Consider the following 25702-nt stretch of genomic DNA (forward strand, 5'->3'; position numbering starts at 1 on the left):
GGGGCACGAAAAGAGTAACTAATGATTAAGTAATTAGTAATTAATGAGTCTACATGGTAACTACTCAGTATTAGTAATTGTTGAATTATCTTGCCACTCAGATATTTATGAACTAATCATTACCTAATGATTCATTAGTATTGTATCTCCCAGTCTATTCTCTAGTAAATCATCATTATCTACTATATGGTCCTCGAATCACAGTTATTCAGGTATTATTCATTAATTAACTATAAAGTCGTTCCTGATTCATTTCTTACTCTGTCCTCAGTATCTATACTCACATTTTTGTGCACCTCATTGTTAAGTGTTAGGGGTTAACCCTCTATACATTTTCAGATCGGGGATGTCTCGGTTCATGATGCTCAACAGTTTTTACTGCGCTGTGACATACGATGGTAGGAAGCTGCGCCCGCCTGCAGGTCATTGTCATCACTCTGTCATCTCATATTTTGGGTGACGGTTACATATCTAGGGTGTGTGTGTGTGTGTGTGTGTGTGTGTGTGTGTGTGTGTGTGTGTGTGTCTAGCCTGACTGCGCGCCACCTCCCCATCAGCGCGTGTGCACGAGTCTCCGCAAAGCCGCTGCTGCTCCTCTCCAGGCGCGCAGAAGCATCCCCAAACTTTGACGCGCCGTAACCTTCACCAAGACGACAAAACCACCTGAATTACAACCGGGAGGATACGTTTTTTAAAAAAAATCAAATACTTCACAGGCTGCGTCCGCTGATTCGGGTTGATCAAGGTGAGTAACCTGCGTGCTTCAAATCACAGTGATGTGTTTACAGTGCGCGCTTTCGTTCCTGAGAGGCTGTGTGTTTATTTCCCCACTGTGTTTTGCATGATCTACAAGTGGCTCCGGAGCCTACGTGAAGTTTATACAGCTGTCATGGTTTTACAGTGAGGTGATGACGAATATTTCTCATTTTAATCAGGATTAAAATGAATTTTCTCGTGCGTATTTCTGGCTCGATGCCACGGTATTTCCCTCACTGATTCCCATATGCGCATTTCCCCCCCGTGTGTCCGCTTTAAAGTCTCATTTCAACCTAACTAAACAGGTGTCAACATGGAGAGCACTCCGGTTGAGATTTTCAAAGAAGACACTAAGTGCCTCTCCACGCTGCTGGACGACTGTCCGGTGAATTCTTCAGCCTGGGTGTCCGGATACGCAGACAGCCGCAATGTGACCCACGATGATAGCTGGGAGCAGGAGGGCATGTCTCCCATCATCCCCATCATCACTGCAGTCTACTCTGTGGTGTTTGTGGTCGGCTTGCTGGGCAACTGCCTCGTCATGTATGTGATCATCAGGTAAAGTCACTTAGGAGTTAAATAAAATACATTTCTTTTCTCCTATTTTTACCATGAAAATCATGCAAACACTATGCAGGCTTTTATAGCAATATGTTGTGGTGATTAACTGTTTTTTGACCTTAAAGCATCATTAAAAGATAACTCTAATTAGATGGATCTAATCTTGGTTTGTATGGAAGCCTAATTGTGCCAAATGTTTTCAGAAAAAGAAAGAAATGACAGAGGTCCAGGCAGAGGAATGTGTATCTCCACTGTCACTGTAAATATTATTACTGGAGGAGAAGGCACTGGCACTGACAGTAACCTTTAGGCCATCTGGTCTATGTCATTCTCTTTAATGCCTGCATTTGGTCTTTGATGTTCTGTGGATACAAATCCTTTATATAAATAAGGCAAATTGCACTAAATCTCACTTACACAGCTCATCCAAAGTGTTAATGTGCACGTAAATGAATGAGGCAACATCTAAATGTACTAGTTTTATAGCTATTAAGTCACAAGAGACCAAGCTGCATTTAGACAGAGAAAAGGTTCAGATGAATGCTGTCATCTCCAATTCAACATTTAATGTGTAAAGTATTGATCCTGAAGTGCTGAAACCTTTAAAGTGGCTCATTTTATGAATCTAGTAACCCTCCAGACGTCCAAAATATAATAACAATTTTCTATAAATCTCTCCCAGTTGTGGGCATGATATTAATCAGAGTTGAAACCAGTGGTGCTTTATCAAGCTGATAGCCTGCTTGCACCTCATTGGGCGTTATTTATGGCGCGCGAGAGCAACAAATCTCCCCTGATGTCATGTGAAATGCAGCAGTGCCATCCAGAATGCTTTGGTCCATAGACAACAATTACCTCAAATCAGATTGATTGCGTCGCCTGTCGCTAGAAGCCAATTTCAGCACTACAGTTGCAGAAAATACTGTACGTTTGGCTGTTTAGCGGCTCCGTGGAGGACGATTCAGCTGAAGTATAAAAGAGGTTTTTGTATTGATTTAGTGTAAACGAGTATCTGAAATTACACTTGTCAGTAGGCCACACATTAGACGTAATGCTAGTAGTAGCACAAGTACCTGACATCCTTTATGGCTTTAAATGGGCACTGTTTGTACTCTTAAAGCTGCTCCGATCACTATTTTTATATTAACAACAGATCAAATGTCTACATGTGATGTGAAAGGTGTCGCTCACAGATAATCATAACCCAGACCTTCTGTTCCTTTTTAGCATCTTTCAGCTCATTGTTTTGGTTTATGTTTTGTTAGCGAGTTAGCAAAGTTAGCGACTAGCTGGTGAGAGTGTTTAACAGCGAAGGCGAAATATTTACCTCAGGGGATGGAGGACAGCAAAACAGTGTTAAAAGGAGAGTAAATGTTTGGCTAAATTAATGCTAATGTTGCTTTAGCCAACTGTCTGCTAACAAAACAACTTGAGTGATGTTGCCCGTCACCAAAAACATCTAATAATGCTTGTTTAAAGGAACAGTCATTACATTTGCTTTTCTATTAAGCGTTAGATGAGGAGATTGACACAACTCTCATGTGTGTTCGTTCAGTATGAAGCTACAGCTAGCAGCCTGCTAGCTTAAAACCACGTGTCATTTTTACACGATTGAACAAAAAACGATAAAATTTACAGTAAGTGAGCTTTAGAGGTGCTGGTAGGATTTTGTTGACCTTTGGACATAATCAAGCTAGCTGTTTCCCCCTGTTTCCGTTTATGCTAAGCTAAGCTAATGCTAAGCTTTGAATTTAACATACTGTCATGTAAATAGTCAATCTTGTCATCTTACTCTTGGCAACAAAGCGAATTAGTCTATTTCCCAAAATGTCAAACTATTTCTTTAAAGCAACATTATGTAGAAATTGGCATTTTGTGCGATTTGGTGCCCCAGAACTCACGTGCACACACACACACACTGACCTTTACAAACACACTCAAAATCTATTTATGGGAAATTAAACCACTTGTATATTCAATGTCATGTAACAAAAATAACATCCACAACTATCTGATGACCCCCGAACAGTAACTTGCGACCCCGCACCGATGATAGTGTGAATGGTGGCCTATGACTTCACACAAATGTTTCATCCATGGAAAGAAAAATTATATAGGTTTGTTTTGTGATCATTTATAGCTGCACCAAGGAAATGAGTCAGATCACAAATTCAATTTAAATGACATCAGATGATTATCAGCTTGGTGCTGGCAGTGGATCGAGGAACACGTGTGGCATCAACTGTGTTATTGTTTTTTACAATAAAGATATACTTTTTATGAACAAAAGGGAAAGCTAAAAAAACCTCTAATCTCAACGCTTCATTACATCTAGTAGGCGTTGCAACAGGTTAAAATTAACACTTTGAATTCAATTTTAAATTAAACTTAGCAAAAGTCATCAAATACTGCTTTAATTCTATTATAATTTAATGAAGTGAACGAGTGATTATGTGTGCCCTGCTATCAGCAGCATACTATACATAACAATGAAGCATGAGTCAGAAAAATTACATTACAGATTCAAGGATGCAGTGTGGACTAATGGACCATGTTTAATTCATTATGAACCAAGAAGGTCTTCAGTCTGGATGAACGGTCATCTCTGGTCACAACTAGCCTCCTCGCTGTTACAGGACAACCTTGTGTTCTGCATGTTTATCAACAGGTACACAAAGATGAAGACAGCCACCAATATTTACATTTTCAACTTAGCCCTCGCCGACGCCCTCGTCACCACCACGATGCCCTTCCAGAGCACGGACTACCTGCTGAACACCTGGCCCTTCGGCGAGGTGGTGTGCAAGGTCTTCATCTCCATCGACTACTACAACATGTTCACCAGCATCTTCACTCTCACCATGATGAGTGTGGATCGCTACGTGGCCGTGTGCCACCCGGTGAAAGCCCTGGACTTCCGCACACCCATCAAAGCCAAGATGATCAATGTGTGCATCTGGATCCTGTCGTCGGCCGCCGGGATACCTGCTTTCATTCTGGGTGGCACCCAGACGAAGAGCGGTGAGGAAGTGCTTTCATCCTCCTGTCCAGGTTGAAAAGTTTCAGCCAATATTTTACACTTAAAGGGTAATATTTTAAGAGCAGAAATATGCTCTATCAAGTCCATCAGGGCAGAGTTTTCTATTAGCCACACATCATGCACCGTCCTTCCTGAATATAGATGATGTAAGAAAAAGAGTTTAGAGCAAAATATGCAGATAAGCTCGCCCATAACGGCTTGCTAAATTGAAAGCAGAAAGGCCCAGAGTGGAATTTTATTTATGATAAAGCACAAGGGCACTTCATCACTTAATTCATAACCCTTCCCTCCCTCTCTCCTTGTGCTCCTGCAGACATAACTGAGTGTGCCTTACAGTTCCCGGAGCCCTACGTGTACTGGGACACGCTGATGAAGGTCTGCGTGTTCGTCTTTGCCTTCGTCGTGCCTGTGCTCATCATCACCGTGTGCTACTCCCTCATGGTCCTGAGGCTGAAGAGCGTCCGAATGTTGTCCGGCTCGCGGGAGAAGGACCGCAACCTGCGGCGGATCACGCGGCTGGTGGTGGTCGTGGTGGCCGTGTTCGTGGTCTGCTGGACGCCCATTCACATTTTCATCCTGGTCAAGGCGCTGGTGAGCATCCCCGAAACCACCGCCATCATGGCCGCCTATTTCTTCTGCGTGGCTCTGGGCTACACAAACAGCAGCCTCAACCCCGTCCTCTACGCCTTCCTGGATGAGAACTTCAAACGCTGCTTCAAAGACTTCTGCCTCTCGGCCAGACTGAAGGGGGAGAAGGTGTCGGGGAGCAAGAAGGCGCCCAGCTCTGTGCGGGAGGCCGCTGTTCCTCTGGAGAACCCGGACGGGACTAGAAAGCCCACATGACTAGCAGTGGAACTGTCTTCGATTTCCCACATTGGAAAGGAAGACTCGCATGACCTGGGCCTAACCCATGTCACATCAGCAATGTAGAATAAGAGACTTGACTTATTTTCATTATCACCTGGGGTTTAACCAGTGCCAACACTGATATGATTTCATTTCAGAGATCAAATGAAATCAACACCTTGTAAATTCCATCTTAAATCCATAGAATCAAAAACGTCAAGCTCCTCTACATGACAATTACTTCATCTTCTTCCCCTTTGCTATGGTTTCGTCATTTTGTCTATGTTCAGACTGCCGGCACAAATCCATTTTTTTGGCAGGTCCAGATCGATTGTAGGCGTGGACAGCAAAAAAAAACCACATGAAATGGGGGTTGAGGTTATTTTCTACAAATGCGGTTCAGTACAGACGCTCTGGCTGCTTATATCAAATTTATTTCGAGTCACTTGCAACATGTCACACAGTGCCAACGTCAAATCCAGAGTCACAGAGGTGCATCGGAGCGGCTAATAGCAGTGCGGTATGGAAGACATCACAGAGAACAACAGTCGGTGGAGTCACGCTGAAATAAATTGTCTGCTCCGCGACTCGACAGCTCATGTTTTGGAGAACGAGGTGATGGATCTCTGTTTACTGTGCTGCCATGTGGGAATGCCACGTCACCAGCGCTCGTAGCGTTCGTTCATGCGGATATGTTGGTGATGTCTGGACACAAAAATCCAATCTGATCACTTGCGAATAATATTGCAGACAGTCTGTCTTAAAAAATCTGATCGGAGAGATAAACCTGATTTGCCTGCTGTCTGAACAAAACCTTTGATTCATTATTTTCCACATGGAAGTTCTTATAAAGATTGTGTATTTATTATTTATTTTAAGCAGGAAAAAAGACCAAAAGTAATTAATGTTTGTCTTATTGTCGAACCATCCCTTGTCCTGCTAAAGAGCATTTTATAAAGAAAGAGCTGATCATTAGCGATGTATAATACAAGAATATAATGCCAACATTTCCAAAGTTTCATACAGTATTGTTGTCAAAGGTCCAGTGTGTAGGATTTAGGAGGATCTATCGGCAGAAATTAGATAAAATATTCAATATTATGTTTTCATAATCGCTAGAAAATAGCAATTGTGTTTTCGGTAGCTTTTATATCTACAGACGGAGCCGGTCCTCTTCCACAGAGTCTGTCATGTTGCAGCGCCATGTTTCTACAGTAGCCCAGAAGGGACAAACCAAACTGGTGGTTGGATGGGTCATACACTGGACTTTGCATTCCATTTGTGACCAAGAATCAAGAGCGATTTGATCTGAAGTTACGTTACGTAAGAACAATAACATGACCTGACTTTATGTGAAGTGACTGGAATACTTACGTGACGTGAGTTAGTTACGTAAGTTACAAACCTGAGCGCAGTTATTTTTACCCAAAATATGAGGATAATAGATAGTAAGTTTTTTTGTGCTTAAAGGCTCATTTACGCTCAACACCTTCTGTCTGATTCGTTCACATTTCTGCACATTTTCTAATAGATGATGGAAACGGACCAACGGAGCAGTACCTCCGGTAGTCGTGGTAGGCAGTGTAGCAGTGTAGCCAATATTTCAAGCGAGATACGAACACAGCACAGGAGGAAAGAGTTTTAAAGATGGTGGAACATTTTTAAGATGCTACTCTGCCCGGGCACAGGGACTAACAGTTACTACAGAGCAGGTGGGATGAGACTGGTCGGGAATTAAAGGAGGAGCGCCAGGCTTTTGATTTTTTTTTTTTTTTTTATCGATACAACCCCCGTGAAATGACTCGTTTGACTATCATTAGTCATTCAGTACAAAAAAATTGGGATAGTTGGTTTTTAAGCTTAAGGCCACTGACCAAAATGCATGGGCTAAATCAGTGTTTTACATTTTGTTTATGCCTTTCTCAACTCTTTTTTATTAATGTCATTTCCACCTTTAATTTTTTCTACTGCCAAATGTGCCTTTAACAGTCCAGGATAACAAATGATTGCAGCAGTGGAAAACGAACCGAGTAATGACGACTGAATGGGGTCCAACAGCACTTCATGTATGCAGCTAGCGTGTCGGTGGTAGCTGCATGAATCACTGACAGCAGACATGTGCCAAAACCCTTTCCACCTCCGCGAAGGGGTGACCACAGTGTGAGAGAACTGACTCATGTCGGACTTTGAGGTAAACAAGCCAACAAAAAGGTTGCACTCAGAGAAAGTTCATCACTGAAAGACGTCTAAAGTGAAAATCCTGGACTTGAATGTGCTTTTAAAATTTGACAGAGGGCTCTCTTTCAGCTTTGACTCTGGAGTTGTGTCCAGTTCAATAAGTTGTTCAGTTCATGGTGTGTAAATGCATCGCGCGTGCTGTTTATGGCTATTGAAATACTCATGCTGTTACTGTAGAGAAAACTTCAAGTAGCTGTTGTGCACATTGTCAAATACAGTTTATTCTGCCATCTGTACAGTATCATAGTATGTGTACAATACACCATTTTGCATAGATAATTAAAAGAGGAACATTTGCACAGATTTCATTGAAATATACTGTATTTGTAGCATGTCAATGATCATTGCTATGATAGTATAATGCAACATCGGCAGCCTATATGCTCGATGGACTGTGCTGTTATTTTGAATGTACTGACTCTGTATTATATAAACATATCCATGGTATAATCTCATCTATTTACTGCAGGAGGACTTCAGCTAATGTTCAAAATGAATTTCCATAAACACTGATGTCCCTGAACCAGAGCTTTGTGGGAAGTTTGTAGGAAACTTTATTTTATTGGTAACACATCTCTAACCACATCACGTATACTGGCATTTAATATTTACAGCATAAGATAAGAGACATCATTCTAATGTCTACACTGTGACAAAGACATCATTTTCCCTTTTTTTTAATCTCTGTGCTAATCTTCTGCCGCTGCTGTATATTGCCTCCGTCTGCTGTCATTGAGCAGGAGACGTGTTGATCATCCAGTGTGTGACGTGCTTAATATTAAAGCGAGTTTAACGAATCAACTTCTCTCGAGCTCATCTCGTTGTCAGTTTTAATTTGTAAACTGTGGTGTGTGATCTCTCTCCTCAGATGCAGCACACACACATATATTTTCCCTGCATCATCATCATCATCATCATCATCAAAATAAGGCCTCACAGTGGCTTCTTTGATGAAGAAAAACAGTAGAAGAGTTTCAGGGAGGTCATGAGTCTTCTGCAAGTGTTTTACTGTATGTCAGCAGCTCCCTCCAGAGGAAGCAAAGTGTAATTACTAAAATAAATGTGGCCTCATTATAAATAAATCCCTCAATGATTGATAGTTGTATGCACATAAGTTGACGTAAGCAGAAGGTTCCCTGTCAGCCCCTCTACATGGTGATAATTGATTATCTAATGAAGAAAATGTTCTAGTTTTTATTTATTTATTTATTTAATAATAAAGGGGCACTATCTAGTTTTGGAGAAGAAATTCAAACTCCAACCAGAATTTTAATATTTTATTTCAAAAATTGGATAAATAAGCTGTTCTCGGAGGAAAATAAGGTCCCTATTGATGAGACATGTGTGGTGTGAATGGGTGACAAGTATTGTAAAGTGCTTTGAGCGCACTTATATAGGTGGTTGGTCACTCTATAATTTGATTGGGATGGATCTATTGGATTTAAATGTTTTATTCGATATTAGATTAGGCTTGATTGAATCAAAGGGGGACTGTGAGTTGGGAATACATGTTATGGCTTGTCCCTGAGGTGAATGGGTTTCTGGTTTCCTGTCAAAGCAATGGAGAAACACCCTTCAACTAAAGAGAAAGAGCTTTGGTAATGGACATTAATAAAACATATGAATTAATGGACATTGAACCACTGACCCCACCCCTGTCAGCCTATTGTATATTTACTAATATGTTTAAATGTTGGACATTGTAGTTTCCTGTTTACAAAAATAAAAGAAACATAAACATAAAAAGTATTTCTTTCGATACAAACACTAACATATAATATAAAAAAGAAGAAAAACAATAAACAACAACAACAGCAGCAGCTGAGCCCTTCAGGGGGCGTGGCTCAGTGTGCGGGTGAGTAATGATCACGTGGCTCCTCTGACGTCATCCTCAGGCTCTCTTCCGGGTGTTTCTCGGTCGGCTGGACGGTGACAGCGAGCAGCTTCCTTCAAGCGTTAAATCTCTGACTTTTAGCCAAAATGAACCGCATATTCGGCTCCGGAAAGCCCAAAGCTCCCCCTCCGAACCTTTCGGACTGCATAGGAAATGTAAGTGTGATCGTGAAATAACTTTTTGAGCGCTGCCTTGAACAAAGTAAACAAAGATGGAGCCCCTCTCGGCTCGGGGAGCTAAGTGTTAGCTAACTTTTATGAGCAGAAAACAGGCCAGCGTTTGCCATATTTAACTGACATGTCCTAATAAACGAGCCGAATAGTTATAAGAGTAATTATTTTTGGTATTATTGATATCAGAGAGGATTTTAACCTTCTTGTTTGCTTGTTTTTACCTCACATATTGTACTGATATTGTCAGGGGGTCAGTAGGGTTTTAAAACCAAACACTCAGTATGTGTGTTGAGATAATGAGTCAGTATTATCTCATTTTGAGCAGGAATGTGAGTTATTTAACTGGCATACAACGTAAACCTAATCATTGTCTCAGTGGCATGATGACATCAACCAGTTAAACAGGTTATATGTCTGAGTAGAGCTATTATTAGCCAACCAGAGTGGAGGAACCAAAATCATATGACATTTAAATGTACTCAATATGCCTCAATTAAGCTACTTTCAATGTTTATCCAAAGGAAATGCCTTCCATACAAGTCATCAGTTAACATTATCTCCCTGTTTTATATCATTAACCACACTAAATGTGATGTCCTGTCCTCTGTTTTATACTCACAGGTTGATTCTCGGGCAGAGTCCATCGACAAGAAGATCGCCAGACTAGATGCTGAACTCGGAAAATACAAGGAACAAATGAAGAAGATGAGAGACGGGCCGTCGAAGGTGAGAGTTTGTGTCCAATGCTGAAGTAAAACAAAAAAAGGAATTGCTTTTCTTTCTTTTCCAGTCGGTAACAAAAGTCCCTTTGACTCATTTAAGTATTCAGTGAGCTTTTGCAAACTTTCTTCTTACATTGGTCATATTATTATAACACACATGCTGAAGAAAGTAGAGCAGAAGTGCTGTTGTGTGTAAATGGACGGTTAGTTATTAAAAAGAAAAATTAAGAGGCAAATTTCTTGTTGTTCTTGTCTTTATACTGAAGTGCTGTAAATAAGAGATGCAACGACTAATTGATTAGTCAGCAGCTGTTAAATTAATTGCCAGCTGTTTTGGTGATCGATTAATCAGTTTGAACATTTTTTTCTCATTTACCAGAACATGGTCAAGCAAAAGGCTATGAGAGTTCTGAAGCAGAAGAGAATGTAAGTCATTTTATTTCCTCAAGCCATCATGTTCATATTCTTCATCATGTCAAATTAATAAACTTTAGAGCTTTTTTCCCTCATCAATCACAGTTAATTCTCTACGTCTACTGCTATCAAACTCTAAATGTGTTTCATCAATTTATCCTCCAGGTATGAGGGCCAGAGAGACAACCTCATGCAGCAGTCGTTCAACATGGAACAAGCCAACTACACAATCCAAAACCTTAAAGACACTAAAACCACAGTAAGAGAGTAAATAATCTACCGGATGTGATGATAACTGAAGAAAATGTGTCATTCTGCTAACATTTGCTTCTTTCTCTTCAGGTTGATGCCATGAAGACCGGCCTCAAAGACATGAAGAAAGCATACAAGAACGTGAACATTGATAAGATTGAGGTATGTGGTTCCTGATTACAGATTTACTTCATTAGGAGGGCCATAGTCGCCATCAAGTGTTAGATATAACGAAGATAATCAACAGATAAGATGGTCTCACGCTGGATAATTGTGTATATATTTAAGAATACTAAATGCACCCTTATTCGCCTCCTAGTATGACATTTAAACTTTCAAGACATCATCATGAGCTCTTGTATAGAAGTGTTGAGGGTCTTTGTGAGCATATTATAGACAAACATATGAACTCCTTTTTATTTTCTTTAATGATCAGAATATCCAAGATCAGCTGGAGGACATGATGGAGGATGCCAATGATATCCAGGAGTCGCTGAGCAGAAGCTACGGCACCCCTGACATTGATGAAGACGACTTGGAAGCGGGTCAGTTAAACACTTTACGTCCCAGGATTCTTCCAGGATTGTGACGTTCACTCAGATTTTAACTTTGATGCCAGAGACATCTACATTTTAGACGAGGTGATAGTGCTTCTGATGGAAATTTTTTGTTGATGTGTCCACAGAGCTGGATGCTTTGGGAGATGAGTTCCTCATGGATGATGACAGCTCCTACCTGGATGAGGCTTCAACAGCTCCTTCCATCCCAGAGGGCCTGCCTGGAGACAAGTCGACCAACAGGGTACTTCACAGTTTCAGGATTTTTCCCTTTATTTACTTACTGCAATCACTAATTATGAAGTTCTTTTTTAATGGCCACGCTTCTTTTTGTTTTTTCAGGATGGTGTTCTGGTGGACGAGTTCGGCCTTCCTCAGATTCCTGCTACATAAAGGAGCGATCAAAACACTCACTCTAGTTTTACATGTATCATAGCCTTTTTTCTATTTATCCAACTGACACTCCCAGCCTTAGAGTGAGAATTTTAAAAAATAGAGCTGCAACGATTAATCGATTCATCAGTCTAAAGAAAATTTCCAACTTTCTTGACAATCAGTTAATCGTTTCAGTCATTTTTTTGAACAAAAATATCAAACATTTGCTGCTTCCAGCTTCTTAAATGTAAGGATTTACTGCTTTTCTTTGTCTTTTGTGATAGTTGATGAAGAGTCTTTGGGTTTTGGACTGTTTGTTGGACAAAAGAAGCGATATAAAAGATGTCAGTTTCAGCATTTTTTTTTGACATTTAATAGACTTGAGACGGTTATTGAAATAATCATAAACATATGAAAATGATAATGAAGTTGCAGCCCTAATTGAAAATCAAAGCTTCTTCTGTCCAACAAATGATGGAAACTTTCACCTCCAACCAGGCATCTTTAATAAAAATTTCTGATGATTATTCTCTGATAATCATATGTATCTTTGGTGAATGATTGAACTGGGATTCTCTTATACTAACTTTGTACAGTTTCTGCAGGGATGATTTGCCAAAAACAAAATAAATTATATTTTTCAAACAATACTCAACATTGTCTGATGCACTGAAGTCATTCAAAAGTCAGTATTTATACCAAAGTCACTTTATTGTGAAGTTAAACAGGTGAAAGTGCAGAATCAATAACTTAGTCACATTCATTTGGTAATGACTTCATTAAAAAAATAGATACTTTTGTTTTACATAAGAAGTTCTCGACAAAACTCGAGACCTCTGATGGCACATTTTTATCATCACCAGCTCAGCCTGAAAGTGTGAGGGAAGATTTTCTGGTGCAGATACTCCACCACACTGGTCTTGTTTTTCAGTTTTTCAAACTCATAGAAAGGAATCTAAAAGAAACAGAACAAAAACTTAATTAATCCATTTCATGAAAACAAAAGATTTGGCAGGCTAACAGAAAAAAAAAGAAATGGGTAAGACAGTCACAGAACACACAGATCTAACATTTGGGTGAGATGAAACTACTAAAAAAACAAAAACGGAAAGCATAAAAGTGAAGACGAGGTTCTAACCTGAACAACTTCATATCCCAGAAGCCTCAGGTGTCGCTGCTTGATGGCCTCTTTTCCAAGTAGCTGCCTCTTTTTTGTAGTGAACCTCTTCTGTCCGTCAATACAAAGAGCTATCCTGTAACGCATCAAACAACACCGGTTTCAACCTGTTAAATTTCCATCCAGCTCTCAAACATTTAGTAGGACCACAAATCTGAACTTTAACAACCTCATAACATAAAACCATTTACCTTTTGTATACGTCATCATTCTGACTGGCAGGCAGCACGTATCCCCCTTCGTCCAGTTTTATCTCCACATCTACAGGAGCAAAAACAAATGTTAAGCCCTTCCTAGGTAGACTACAAGAAACACTTAGGAGAAACAGCTGTTCGTATGTGTGTGTGTTACCAAGTGTGTAGCAGTACGGTGTCAGAACTTTGGATCCAAAGTATGAACGAGACCCGAGCAAATCCACCAGCCCGGTTTTGACAGTGTTGTACAGATGTGCGTCGACCGGTGTCTCCAGAGAGCGTCCGGACATGAGGAAAGACTTGACGCGGTACTTGCGAAGGAGTTTGGGACCCTGAGAAGACAACAGGAGGAATATGGTCACACCGAGCATCAAAGCATGATCAAGCTGTGGTCTCATGTTACAACAGAATAAGTGGGGACTTGTCCGATGTGCAAACTCAATTTTTATGGGACACCATTAAATATATTGTTAAGTAAGTGAGATAAAAACTGAAATATATACATAGATTTTTTAAACATGGATTGTGCACAAAAACAATTCATGATGAAATATATTCAGGTTAATCAGCTGCTATTCGATGATCAATTTATTTCAGTTGCAGTTGTTTTGGTCTGAGCTTTCAAAATAAAAGCACAAGGTTGTCAGTTCCAAACCATGTGGCAGATGAACTCGATCTCAAATGAGTGCTTCAGTGCTTTTTAATTATTGCAAGTAGATTTTGTGTTACTCCGTGGTGTCTATAGTAAATGTAGAGAGTCACAAAGAACTGGTGCAGGTTTTATCACAGGTAACTGGAATGCACTGAACCTCACATACTGATGACACGTTCCATAAGAGGGTGTGTATTCAGGTTTCTGACTGTGCATTAATCCTGTTATTGTGTTGACCTGGCCTCTTCTTAAACATGTATAACTGCTGACATGTTTTACCTCATAGAAAGGACACTCCAACTTCAAAGTCATGTAGAGCTGGGTCAGCTGTGCCAGGACGATCCGGTCAATCCCTGTGCCCTGATCTGGAATACAAGCATTTTGATTTGTTATTTTAGTCACACACAAATCACACATTTACCTCAAAAGGAAACCCCCCCCCCCATGACAATTCATGTAAACCCTGTGCAGGTGTCTGACAGGATGTTTTACCTTGCAACTGCTGGAGGAAGAAACTGCTGAACACTTTGGAGACAAAGTTAACGGGGAACCTCTCCACCAGGGTGCAGGAGTGGAGCAGGTTGAGCACCGTTCGAGGCTGGAAGTGTGGAAAGCGCGATCGCAGGGTGGACTCAACTTTCCTGAATACCTCGCCGGCGTTGGGAGGAAGGTAGCCGAGCTTTCCCAGAGCCATGATCTGCCGGGCCACCTGGCTGGTGCTGTAGTCGTCTGCTCGGTACACGAAGCTCTCAGCGACAGCGTCAAAGACAGTCGGGGAGAGGATGTTCCTCCGGCCAAAGAACTGAGCCACCTTGGTCACCGTCTCTGGGTGGGAGGTGAAGGTCATTGTTGGTACGTACTTCTCCATCGCCTCCACAAAGAAATGATCGCTGTGACCAAAGTGCATAAGGCCGCCGAGCACAACTGTGAGCTCCTCATCAGTGAAGTGAGGAACATGCCTCACAGCTTGCTTGCACAGATTGATCACAAGAGGCATGACCTGCGTCTGATTCAGGACCACGAGAGCACCAAGAAGCCCGCTGACGGCTGCGGGGTTCATGCGGGAGGTGACTGTCACAGCGTGGGTGTGCATGGCGTTCAGGAGGTCCCGGTACTTCCCATCCTGAACCACACCACCTTGCAGAAGTCTATAAGCAGCGGTTAGATCTTCTAGGCTCCACTGTGACGGCTCCTGCTTCTGGATTTGCTCCATCACCTGCTCCAGCATCACACAGCCAGGACCCTCCATAGCCAGCATCGCTTGCCCCAGAGTGCACAGCTGCCCCACAGTCATCTGCCCTCTGTCCAACCTCTCCTGGCTTTCAGACACCAGCCGCACCATCAGCACGCTCCAAGGATCCAAGAAGAGGCGCGTGCAAGCCAGGAGAACTGACACCAGCCCGGCATCTGTCAGCCGCCTGGAGTCCTGCTCCAGCTGGAGGCACAGGGATCTGATGGTGTCTTTCTCCAGCACTGTAGGATCCTTCAGGGAGTTGCCCACCTGCTCCAGGTCAGCCACACGGTGCAGTGCTGCTGCAGCCATGGTGTCAGACATGATCCCTAATGAGCGCAGAAGACTGAACACCTGCCGGGATGAGGAGCAGCTATCTAGTCGCTGCTTGAAATCCTCCTCCTCAGCAGCTGTGGGTCCGTGCACCTGGGTGATCCGGAACCCAAGTCCCGAATCTCTGTGGAGGCCAACAGAGCTGCTGCCGAGGAAGGACGGCTCCCTGGTGATGGTGGTCAGGCTCCTTCTACCAGAGTCCTGCTGGAGTGTCCTGCAGCCCTGTCTCCGGACGCAGCATCCAGCTGAGGTACACAGGCAGCCAGCACATAGAGGCTGACCCACACTGACGGTGCTCAGGAGCCTGGTGGAGCAGACTCCACGATGACCACCAAACTGCCCGATCAGGGTTAGTCTCTGGATCAGCTTCAGAGCCATGACCCTCAGACCCAGCTGAAGCAGAAAGAAAAACTTTAAAAACAAGAAGACGTTTAACAGGACTCTCTTACAGACCACGCACACATTCACACGATATAGCTAAATGAAAGAGCAAAGCTACTGGCATTGAGAGTGCTCAGCTTCTTCCTCTGTTGCTCCTCTGTTAGCTAACCAACCTTGAGTCTGTTGTTAGCTAACGTTAGCTACTTAGCTCCTAGCTAGCCTGAAAGAGTCGCGCTGCTCAGATGAGCACATTTGAAAGTTGATACTTCAGAACATGGTGATAAAGAAACATCAAAAGACAAGATAACACCGGCAGAACTCATACCTGGACTCTTCAACAGCGGCAAAGAGTCTCAGAACCGCTGACAGGAGCGACTCTGTCCTAACGTGGTTCCGTAAGGATGACGAGGCGTTCAGGGTCCGTCGTAAATTCTATAAGAAAGATTCGTCCATCCAAAATCCCCCATGATATGATCTTCGCACCTCAAATTTTGCATCCAAATATATAAAGATATAACAGAAAATCTTATACGACCAACACATCATCACACCGATTCATTTAATAACCTCTTGATTTGACTTTTGAGGGAAATTCGATGGTGCTCTGTTTTTTGTTTTTTTTCAGACAGGAATGAAGGCAGCATTATGCAATTTCAAACTTCATTCAGACACTAGAGGGCGATATGACTCATAAACACCCAAAGAGGTGTGAATTTAGTGCAACTGGACTAGATTCAACCCTCCTTGGATAACCATGATCTGGATGACTGAATCTTAACAGACAGATATAACTAAAAAAAAATAAAATAAGGTTTCCCTCATTTGGAGGTTCTGGTGTGTTTGTTTACAACTGGTCAATTTTGATTATTTGTACACCTTACTGATTTATTCGTTCCAGTATACTCATACCAAAAACATTTTTTATTGTGATTCAGAGTGATATCTACGGAAGCCCTAAAGGGCCATGCATTCATACATTTTATTTCCTCCGTTTTCCCGTGATAACAAGTTAATTTCATTTGTTTTCTCGAGATCTCAAGTTATTATCTCGAAATAACAACTACCATTTTCCCGAGATAACGGGGTAATTTTCTCAAGATCTCGAGATAACGAAACTTTGTTTTCCCGAGATAACGATATAATTAATTCCAGATCTTGAGAAAACAAAACTACAGAAGCCCTAAAGGGCCATGCATTCATACATTTTATTTCCTCCGTTTTCCCGTGATAACAAGTTAATTTCATTTGTTTTCTCGAGATCTCAAGTTATTATCTCGAAATAACAACTGCCGTTTTCCTGAGATAACGGGATCATTTTCTCAAGATCTCGAGATAACGAAACTTTGTTTCCCCAAGATAATGATATAATTAATTTGAGATCTTGAGAAAGCAAAACGATAGTGTAGTATATTAAATCATTGCAGGAAACATCATTCAGTGTAGCAATGTCAGAGGAGCAGGAGCATATCGATCACCGCATCACATATCTTTTCAATCAAGGCCTGACACAGGCTGAAATAGCATTATGCCTTGCTATTACAGATAATATATCATCTCAAATTAATTATATCGTTATCTCGGGAAAACAAAGTTTCGTTATCTCGAGATCTCGAGAAAATTATCCTGTTACCTCAGGAAAACGACAGTTGTTATTTCGAGATAATAACTCGAGATCTCGAGAAAACAAATTAAATTAACTCGTTATCACGGGAAAACGGAGGAAATAAAATGTATGAATGCATGGCCCTTTAGGGCTTCCATAATATCGACCAATTCTACACATAAAGTGTGTTTACAGGTCTTGAGGAGTACTGCTGCATATGTAGAGGAAGCTACATTGCCTTCTGTGATGTTACTCAGTGGCTAAATTGCATTGTGGGTAATGTAGGTGTAAGTTACGAGGTTTTGAAAAGGAAGAAGAATGTGTGGAATAAAAAAGACAACATCTCTGTTTCTGCTGTATTAATTGTGCTAACCTGTGTTATCACAACAGTATTAAGAGTGCAATGTTAGATCAGTAGACTGCTTTTAAGACCTGGTGCCTACATTACCCACAATGCAATTTAGCCATTGAGTAACATCACTGAAGGCAATTAATCAGATTATATGCAACATCCTCCGAAACCATAAAAGGCTTTACACTCGTTTTTCACATAAGCAGTAGTACTCCTCAAGACCTGTAGACAAACTGTGTAAAATTGGTGGTTTCTCTTGAAATTATGGAGCCTTTAAGGTCCAAAGGAAGGATATTTTTTATATTGTTTTAAGTATGCTCACAAGATCATTTGTACACAAACATAATAGTTTGCAACAAAATAGTATTTTTTTTCCGGACTTCAAGGATGTTCTTGTATTTCCAACCTGAGTAGGTCTGATTAATAACATAACTGAAAACACCTGTGTGGGCATGATGAGGCCTTTAATCCATACGTATGCATCATACTTAAGTTAATCGTATATTTAGTATGCAAAATCAAGATCATACCCAAGTTAAGTTTCCTCAAAATTGTCCTTAAATGTACTTATTTTCCACCACTGCTTCTCGAGAAAGAATAACATTTTTGGCATTCAGCAGTGTAAACTGTGAGCTCTTGTACTGCTGCTAAATTAACTGTAACCTGATGTATTCCTCAGATGAGATTAATGTACCATGCTTCTTTAATAACTGAAGTATCTTCCAGGTCTGTTAGGTAAGGATTTTACTACGTGTGATTGTGGCATTTGAGCACTTTCCCTTGTTTGAGTTCATGTTAGCTCTGCACATTAGCCCTTTAACAGAAGGAATTCGGCTCGTGCTAGTCAGCACACGTTAAATGAATTTATCAAGGAAGGAGAGTCGACTTGTCAAGACTGGACAAGCTCCTGAGGAGGGGAAAATGGTGCAGAAGCATTTTAGTAATGCCACAGGAAAAATAAAGACAGAATAATGCATCACTTATTTCAGTTGTCATTTATGGAAACAGTCAGCAAAGTACAACTTGATAGAGGGCTTTATTTAAAAAGTTTATATTATAAAATGTAAAAATTCAGCTAAATCCGATCACATGGATTGTAAAGACTTATCCCTTAGAGCTTCCAAGGTGCTGCCACATCACATCTTTACATGACAGAAAAAACATGACAACCTATTAAGAGATTTTTCTTCTCATTAGAGATGTGTACATTTGGCAATGCTGGAAGTTCACACCAAAAAAGAGTGGATAGTTATTGCTTTGGTTTGTTTAAAATGGGGTTTATACTGGAGAGTTGAGACATGCAGCACGGGGATCTAGCTGACGGAGGAGGGGAAGAGGGTGGAGAGGAGTATGCTGGCATGGCTCTTTAATCGTCCTTATCCTTGGCACCGTGCTTTAGGATGCGTGTGAACTCCACATAGTTGAAGTTGCTTTTCTTGTCAATGGGTGCCTCCCTGAAGAGCTCGTCCACCTCCTCGTCTGTAAACCGGTCGCCCATTGTTGTGAGTAGCTCTCTGAGGTAATCTTCCTGGATGAAACCTGGGGGAGGAAAATCGTCCAATCAGATAAGAGGGGCTAAGACAGGCTGAATCAACATTAGAGGCATCTCGTGAAGAATTTGAGTGACACAGTTACCTTTTTTGGCAAGGAAACTATTGAAAAATAGCTTTCAAAACAGAGCTGCAATTTACAGTGCTTTATATAAGGTGAGGAAAAACAATAGAACAAAAACAACATTGCATTTTATTCTATTTTATATTATCTTCACAGCTGAGACGAAAGCTAGGACTTTTATGTATAAGAAGGAAAGAAATTACAAAAGTCAGAATTTACCTGTCCCCTCCTCATCAAAGCAAGCAAATGCGTTTCTGATCACATCCTCTGGGTCTGTGCCATTGAGCTTCTCTCCAAACATGGTGAGGAACATAGTGAAATTAATGGGTCCAGGAGCTTCCATCATCATGGCCTCCAGGTACTCATCAGTTGGATTTTTCCCTATACAACAACACAATTATGGTTTAATGTAATGGGTCTGGATAGTTTCAATTTCTAGGGACATTTAAAACTGCTGAACATTTAAATGTTTGCTTGCTGAAATAGTTTTCAGATAACAAACAATGTAGGCGCACAGCCAAATGAGCAAAGTGCAGACTGCCAACAGCCTCTACCTGACATGTTGGTTCAGTTCATCTTGAAGTAAAAACTCTACTAACCCAGTGAGGCGAGCATGTCGTGAAGATCCTCCTTGTCCACAAACCCATCACGGTTCTGGTCAATCATGTTGAAGGCCTCTTTGAACTCCTGGATCTGAGACTGGTCAAACATGGCAAAGACATTGGAGGTGGCGCGCTGAGGGCGCTTCTTTGTGGTCTTTCCCTTAGCCCTTTTGCTCGACATCTTGACTGTTTTATATCTGTGGAAACAAATCAATATAAAACATGTTGAACACTGCAGCCAGGAAAACACAAAAGAAGATAAACAATGTGAAACGTCAGTGTAATGAAATGTCCATGTCTTCAACAGTTCAGTAGAGGGGAGGAATGTGCATCCTTCCTGTTGTTCCTTAATGTTAAGACGGTCCTATTTAGCTATGATCTGAACAACAGTAGGTTCAAAGCAGAAAAAAAGAAAAGAAAAGATATAGGCTTGATAAGAAAGACAAAGGATGACTGACCCCTGACAAGCACAGAGACAATCTGATCAAAAGTGGATCATCGTTACTCAAAATACAATTGTGTCATCCATGCCCAGAGTATTTGGCAATGTATTTTTAATTCACTGGCAGTGATCCCTAGTGTGGTGTCCCTCGCTGAGCTATAAATGGAGATGTTCCTCATCTTTCTAGGTTGATCAGCTCACTGCCTGCTCTGCACTAAGGGCAGGAAAATTACTGATGTGAGCACAGATGCCCTTATGAGGCAATGTTTTGAATGTGGACTCAAACCGGCCCTAGTGCACATCTTTATGTTGACAGATAGCTCGTGTTTTTGACGGTGGGTGTTAATAGAAAATGGACTCATCCATCTTGGGCAGCAAGTATAAAGATATCGTCAAGCACAAATATTACCTAAGACAATGGTAATTATAAAGACTCAGGTTTAGAAATACAAGTGTTAATGATCTGTATTAGGGCTGCAACTAATTGCAATTATTGAATCATTCATTAGTTTAATACTAAATAATTCCGTGTATAAACTGTACAACACAAGTTCCCAAAAGCTCAAGGCAATTTACAATGAAAAGAAACGCAGCAAATAAAAGCTTTTCTTTCAAACTGGCAAAGAAATACTCCCGAGTTCAACAAAAATACTCGAGATGAACATGTCTTGAAAGTATGAAATGAGTCATTCTTAGGTTTTACATGGACTACAGTCAAAATATTGACGGCTAACGTTATCTTGACATTTGCATTAGCTTATGTGGCCCACTATGCAAACCGTGCAAGCCAAGAGTTGCCTTATCTTCCCACAAAACCATCATTGTATAATGCTACGTGTTCATTTTTTAAAGCTTACCACAGGTTGAAGCGCACTATTAAGTGCGTGCAGTTTTAATGGTTTGCGGCCTAGCTTGAGCCATATTAAATTATTAGAGCTGTTCATACGGCTGTGAATGTTAGCCAACTACAAACACCGAGCAGTCGCTGAAGTTTCCCAGTTTCACGGGTTAAACTTTCAGTTTTTAAAGCTAACATTTACGTTTACATGTCTACGTTAAACATCCGCTTGTTAGCGACAGCTGCGCAGCTAGCGGCTAGCCGTGTTTTCAAAGCAATCAAACGTACTCAAACTCGCACTATAGCCGATTTTCATTGATAAACGACTTTAATGTTGCCAACATCCATGTGTTATCTTGTTAGCGAAACATTTACAATGTAGCTAGCTGTGGTAGACTGAGTAAAAAAAGTTAAAACAAGTCTTACCTGACAACACAAGATACTTGTCAGCTAGCCCGGCGCTGCTCTTTTTCTCAACCACCGCCCTTCACTTCCTGATAATCATGTTGGGTTACGTTCATAACATTCGGAACGAACCAACTGAGAAAAATAGGGGGGTCCGTCAGATGTGAAACCATTTTTACACAATTTAAAAACAATTCATACGTTGTTTCGGTATAAATACTACAATAAACACTTGACTTTATTAAACTTTCTTCTAAAACAGATTATAATCCTTTATAAGTATAAGTAATAAAATACAAATTGTACCGTACACCCCCGGTGGAGTAAATGTAACTTCCACAAACACTCCCTTGCCTGCCTTAACATTCCTGGATATGCCCTTTTAAGGGAAGAAAGCATACAATGTTCAATGTCCTTTGCATTGTGTACAAAGAAGATGCCCGTGGGAAAACGTGGGCGTTACCATCAACAAAGCAAACACATATGGAAAGCTGACCTTTAGAGTCACATGAAATGTTTATCTTATTTTATAAATTATGCAAATCAGATGCAAAATGATATCAAATTGAGTTGATAGTGTTTGTCAGCGAAGACAGGTCATCACTTTTGCCATATTGAGGTCATTTTGATGACTAATTCCTTCACATACACCTCACCTTGGTGTTATTTATACTCTTTTGTATCATGTAAGTGTGTTTATGTTGTTTTGTTTTTCATTTATTGCTGTAAACACATTTTTTTATCCTACATTCTTTGCTTTGTTTCTCTTGAAAAAAGAGATTCTATCCCCGATGAGACTTTCTCCTGGTTAAATTAAGTGAAGGAAAAGACAAATAAATTGAAGTTCATACACTGAGACCAAAACAATACAGGGAAAAATGTTGATAGGATGGATAATTATAGATACTGACTGTCAAGCGTGGGTCAGACAACAGTTGGTATCCCCCGGTCATCGCTGTAAAGAGAGGCTTACTGCTGCAGGGCCTCAAAAGCAAAATGTGGAAATGTTGACTCACAGGTTAAAACAAGCCACATCTGTCTATTATGTCCAGTTGTCATATCACTTTCAAAGCTGATAGCAAGATGGCTGAACATGTGCTATGAGAGTCACTTATAGAATGCTGTATCTTATCAAAACAGGCCACCAGTCTAGCATTCATAACAACTAGAGTTAATGAGCATTATAAGAAGAGATGAATGAATGAAAAACCAAAAACTGTCAATTATAATTTTATGTTAGTAAAAGACGAAAACAGATGCTACAGACAGCATCGAAAAACAGGTAACCTTAATCAGGTGATAATACAAACTCGGAAAGAATTTGTTTTTTGTTTTTTACATAAGTGAATAAACAAGCAATAAGGTCCCAGAACACTGTTGAAGCTTGAAAGGTGGCAGGGTCCGCCACATATAAACAAAGTAAAACAGAATGAAATTGTGTTGTCCTTTAAGGTCAGTGTGTTTATTCAGTCATGAAAACAAAGGGAGTTTGTTTTTATAGTTTGTTTAGGCATTAGAAAAAAACAGAAAATTAATCAGTCAGTTCTCTTCTGATTCAAATTTCTTCCCCAAAACTACATACTGCACCTTTAAGCTCATATCTAGGTCTGATTAATTCAACGTTTCAAGTGGATGCAATTTCTTTCTCTGCAAATTTAAACTTTTACAGTTGATCTATCCATGAAAAGTCCTACTTAGGGATATTTACACTAAATGAGTTAGTTGCAGCATGTAATGTAGTGTCACTTTAAACCACTAGAGAGTGCTAGCTTCATAGAAAACCTTCAGTGACGTTATACACCATTTACTGAGGTCATTAACAGTTTGTCCGAGCAGTTACCCAACCCTGTGTGTGGGCCTATTTAATTTGTTCACGTCTGGAACTGTTAAGTTAAACATTCACATAGCTTGAGTGTGTGGGAGCCAAACAGAGCAGGATGTAAAAATAGTCCTGATACATCCCATGAGACGTCCATACAGCTGGAATTTCCTGGACAGCTGAACGCAGAGACATGCTGCCGACATGAATATGATTCATTATAACCGTTTTCTCTTGAACACTCAAGCCACTCATGTATTTATCTGGAGGGTGAACACAATATTTGAAACAATATTCTATATAATGCACCGCTGACTAAAGCATCAAAATTACTGCAGCAGTTGAGTCAACAGCTGTCTGACAGTGTCAACAAACCTGAACATTACAGGCTTTACAGTTGCAGGGTGACTGTATTGAATTGCATTAGATTATAGGGATGCACTCACAGTGATAAACCAATCACTGGGTATACGTTTCACCATATCAGTTATAAGGTGATAAAATTCACTGTTGACAATGGTCATGTGGCGTGTGACACTTAAATACCAGGGTGCAAAGGGGTGAAGTCATTAGGTGATTGTGTTATCACGGTCCCGAGAAGCACTTGAGTTTTATATTGAACTGGAGGGTTTCGAGGAAGAGACTTCTGTATGAGCTGTGAGTGACAGCTGTTTGGTAATTGGGGCTTAAAGCCAAATTAGAGTAAAGCCCAAGAAGTTTATAACAAAAGCTATACAGAGACACTGTATGCTATTCTTTGACAATCAGTCATTCATCCACTAATCCTGAAGGCTACTTTACCGTGAGCTGTCTAACAGGGTACTAATACATGGACTTTATGGTATAAATATTGGGCCTATATATAATTTACTGTCATGAGAATATTATTGTTACACAATATAACATGGGCAGGGGACAGTGTGTGACTTTAGGATAACTTTAAGAAGATACCAACCATTAATTCACCATAAATAGCATTATATAGAACTGTATTGTGGAGAATTACATGAAAGGATTGATACCATTTTTTGACGCTATAATAAATAGGCCTATGGAGATACAGCCAGCAGCCATTAGCTTAGCTTAGCATTACAATCAAAAACAGAGAAACAGCTAGTATGCCCAAACACTAGACATTATCTTAATAAATACTAACTCTGACATAATCTACTGATTCTTTGGTCGACGAATAAAAACAAGATAAGAAAAAGTTAAGGAGGAACAAGTTGGAAAGAGATCCGATCAGAATGAATCTCTTTGTCTGGTAGAGAGTGATTAACACAATTTAACGCGCCGCCAAGAAAACCATTGTTGTCCTGTAGCATACGCTGTTTGTGCGTTGTGTTTTTCTAGCATTTGCTTGTAATTATGGGCTAAACGATGATGATGTTAACTTAGCTTTAGAGGTGCTTGTAAGTGGGTTTCCCCCTGTTTCCACTCTTTATGTCCAGCTAAGCTAACCGGCTGGAACCTGCAGATTCATAGCTACCTTGTGCATTTTTTTCATTCGCAGAGTGGCAAGGTCATGACCTGCCCTTCTCTCCTTCTCTTTGTTGGTCGGGTTGGTGACTCATAACTTCACTGTCCTGGGAAAAGAAATCTCGCTAACCACACAGACGTGAGAATGGTTTCAGTATTCTCATCTAACGTCCAGTAAGAAAGCGAATGAGCATAAATCTGCATCTATGTGCACTTGAGTTACAGCACTTAAAGCTTGTAAGTCAACTGAACACTTGAGCAGCTGTACCATGCTCCTCATATCACTGCTGCTTTTCTGATAATTGCAGAACCATCTTGCCTTTCAGTTAATTGTAGCGGTTCAAAGCAGACGCGTCTGTAAATTAGTCGGTGGCTTGTAACATATACTTGTAAAACTATCCCATTTTCATTAGACAGCATGTAGTGCTGTGACCCTGTTTAATGTCTCGTATTGTTCTCCTCAGTGTTAATCTCTTTTAATAGGTTGACACCTCAGATAACATTTTAGGTATGTTGCCATGCTGATTGTTGTGTCATGAGGGACAGAGGTGGGCCAGAAAGGACGAATGTTTGAAACAAAGAGGTGCTCGGAGGTGTTCATTGGCATGATATGTCTGCCATGGAAACTTACCAGGTGTTTGTGCTGCAGTCAATTTCCAGGATGTGGTCCAAACATCTGCGGCAGCCACATTAAATCTGCCTGCTGAATGGCCTCTGACAAACTCTTCTCAAACAGGCAAGATTATTTTCAA

General features: G+C 40.7%; 4 protein-coding genes across 4 annotated transcripts; 2 read left to right on the forward strand and 2 right to left on the reverse strand.

The window, feature by feature from the left end:
- Positions 1-1069: 1069 nt before the first annotated feature.
- Positions 1070-5200, forward strand: LOC141014631 (delta-type opioid receptor-like). The gene is made up of 3 exons (XM_073488506.1): positions 1070-1314; positions 3986-4338; positions 4671-5200. Exons 1-3 carry the CDS (start codon positions 1070-1072, stop codon positions 5198-5200), a joined length of 1128 nt encoding a protein of 375 aa, XP_073344607.1.
- Positions 5201-9334: 4134 nt separating this feature from the next.
- On the forward strand, positions 9335-12478 carry chmp5b (charged multivesicular body protein 5b). The gene is made up of 8 exons (XM_073488277.1): positions 9335-9490; positions 10130-10234; positions 10610-10656; positions 10810-10903; positions 10987-11058; positions 11333-11441; positions 11582-11697; positions 11796-12478. Exons 1-8 carry the CDS (start codon positions 9422-9424, stop codon positions 11844-11846), a joined length of 663 nt encoding a protein of 220 aa, XP_073344378.1. The 5' UTR covers positions 9335-9421; the 3' UTR covers positions 11847-12478.
- A 42-nt stretch (positions 12479-12520) lies between these two features.
- fastkd3 (FAST kinase domains 3) lies at positions 12521-16207 on the reverse strand. The gene is made up of 7 exons (XM_073487782.1): positions 16122-16207; positions 14344-15808; positions 14131-14216; positions 13357-13531; positions 13197-13266; positions 12967-13081; positions 12521-12783 (listed from the first exon to the last, which is right to left on the reverse strand). Exons 2-7 carry the CDS (start codon positions 15791-15793, stop codon positions 12685-12687), a joined length of 1995 nt encoding a protein of 664 aa, XP_073343883.1. The 5' UTR covers positions 15794-15808; positions 16122-16207; the 3' UTR covers positions 12521-12684.
- Positions 16208-18731: 2524 nt separating this feature from the next.
- On the reverse strand, positions 18732-21750 carry myl12.1 (myosin, light chain 12, genome duplicate 1). The gene is made up of 4 exons (XM_073488292.1): positions 21674-21750; positions 19965-20164; positions 19585-19746; positions 18732-19290 (listed from the first exon to the last, which is right to left on the reverse strand). The coding sequence occupies exons 2-4, from the start codon at positions 20146-20148 to the stop codon at positions 19118-19120; spliced, it is 519 nt and encodes a 172-aa protein (XP_073344393.1). The 5' UTR covers positions 20149-20164; positions 21674-21750; the 3' UTR covers positions 18732-19117.
- Positions 21751-25702: the final 3952 nt, after the last annotated feature.

The sequence above is a fragment of the Pagrus major genome, chromosome 19 (assembly GCF_040436345.1).
Source record: "Pagrus major chromosome 19, Pma_NU_1.0".
NCBI lineage: Eukaryota > Metazoa > Chordata > Actinopteri > Spariformes > Sparidae > Pagrus > Pagrus major.

What these genes read in the sequence shown, in the direction of transcription:
- myl12.1 (XM_073488292.1), bottom strand. Translation starts at nt 20,148, where the DNA reads ATGTCGAGCAAAAGGGCTAAGGGAAAGACCACAAAGAAGCGCCCTCAG. An exon ending in CGACATGCTCGCCTCACTGG is followed by an intron (nt 19,747 to 19,964) that starts GTTAGTAGAGTT and finishes GTTGTTGTATAG; the next exon opens with GGAAAAATCCAACTGATGAG. An exon ending in CTTTGATGAGGAGGGGACAG is followed by an intron (nt 19,291 to 19,584) that starts GTAAATTCTGAC and finishes TTCCTCCCCCAG; the next exon opens with GTTTCATCCAGGAAGATTAC.
- fastkd3 (XM_073487782.1), bottom strand. Translation starts at nt 15,793, where the DNA reads ATGGCTCTGAAGCTGATCCAGAGACTAACCCTGATCGGGCAGTTTGGT. An exon ending in ACCGTACTGCTACACACTTG is followed by an intron (nt 13,267 to 13,356) that starts GTAACACACACA and finishes TTGCTCCTGTAG; the next exon opens with ATGTGGAGATAAAACTGGAC. An exon ending in TGGGATATGAAGTTGTTCAG is followed by an intron (nt 12,784 to 12,966) that starts GTTAGAACCTCG and finishes TGTTTCTTTTAG; the next exon opens with ATTCCTTTCTATGAGTTTGA.
- chmp5b (XM_073488277.1), top strand. Translation starts at nt 9,422, where the DNA reads ATGAACCGCATATTCGGCTCCGGAAAGCCCAAAGCTCCCCCTCCGAAC. An exon ending in TTAAAGACACTAAAACCACA is followed by an intron (nt 10,904 to 10,986) that starts GTAAGAGAGTAA and finishes CTTTCTCTTCAG; the next exon opens with GTTGATGCCATGAAGACCGG. An exon ending in GAGACAAGTCGACCAACAGG is followed by an intron (nt 11,698 to 11,795) that starts GTACTTCACAGT and finishes TTGTTTTTTCAG; the next exon opens with GATGGTGTTCTGGTGGACGA.
- LOC141014631 (XM_073488506.1), top strand. Translation starts at nt 1,070, where the DNA reads ATGGAGAGCACTCCGGTTGAGATTTTCAAAGAAGACACTAAGTGCCTC. An exon ending in GTCATGTATGTGATCATCAG is followed by an intron (nt 1,315 to 3,985) that starts GTAAAGTCACTT and finishes GTTTATCAACAG; the next exon opens with GTACACAAAGATGAAGACAG. An exon ending in TGGCACCCAGACGAAGAGCG is followed by an intron (nt 4,339 to 4,670) that starts GTGAGGAAGTGC and finishes GTGCTCCTGCAG; the next exon opens with ACATAACTGAGTGTGCCTTA.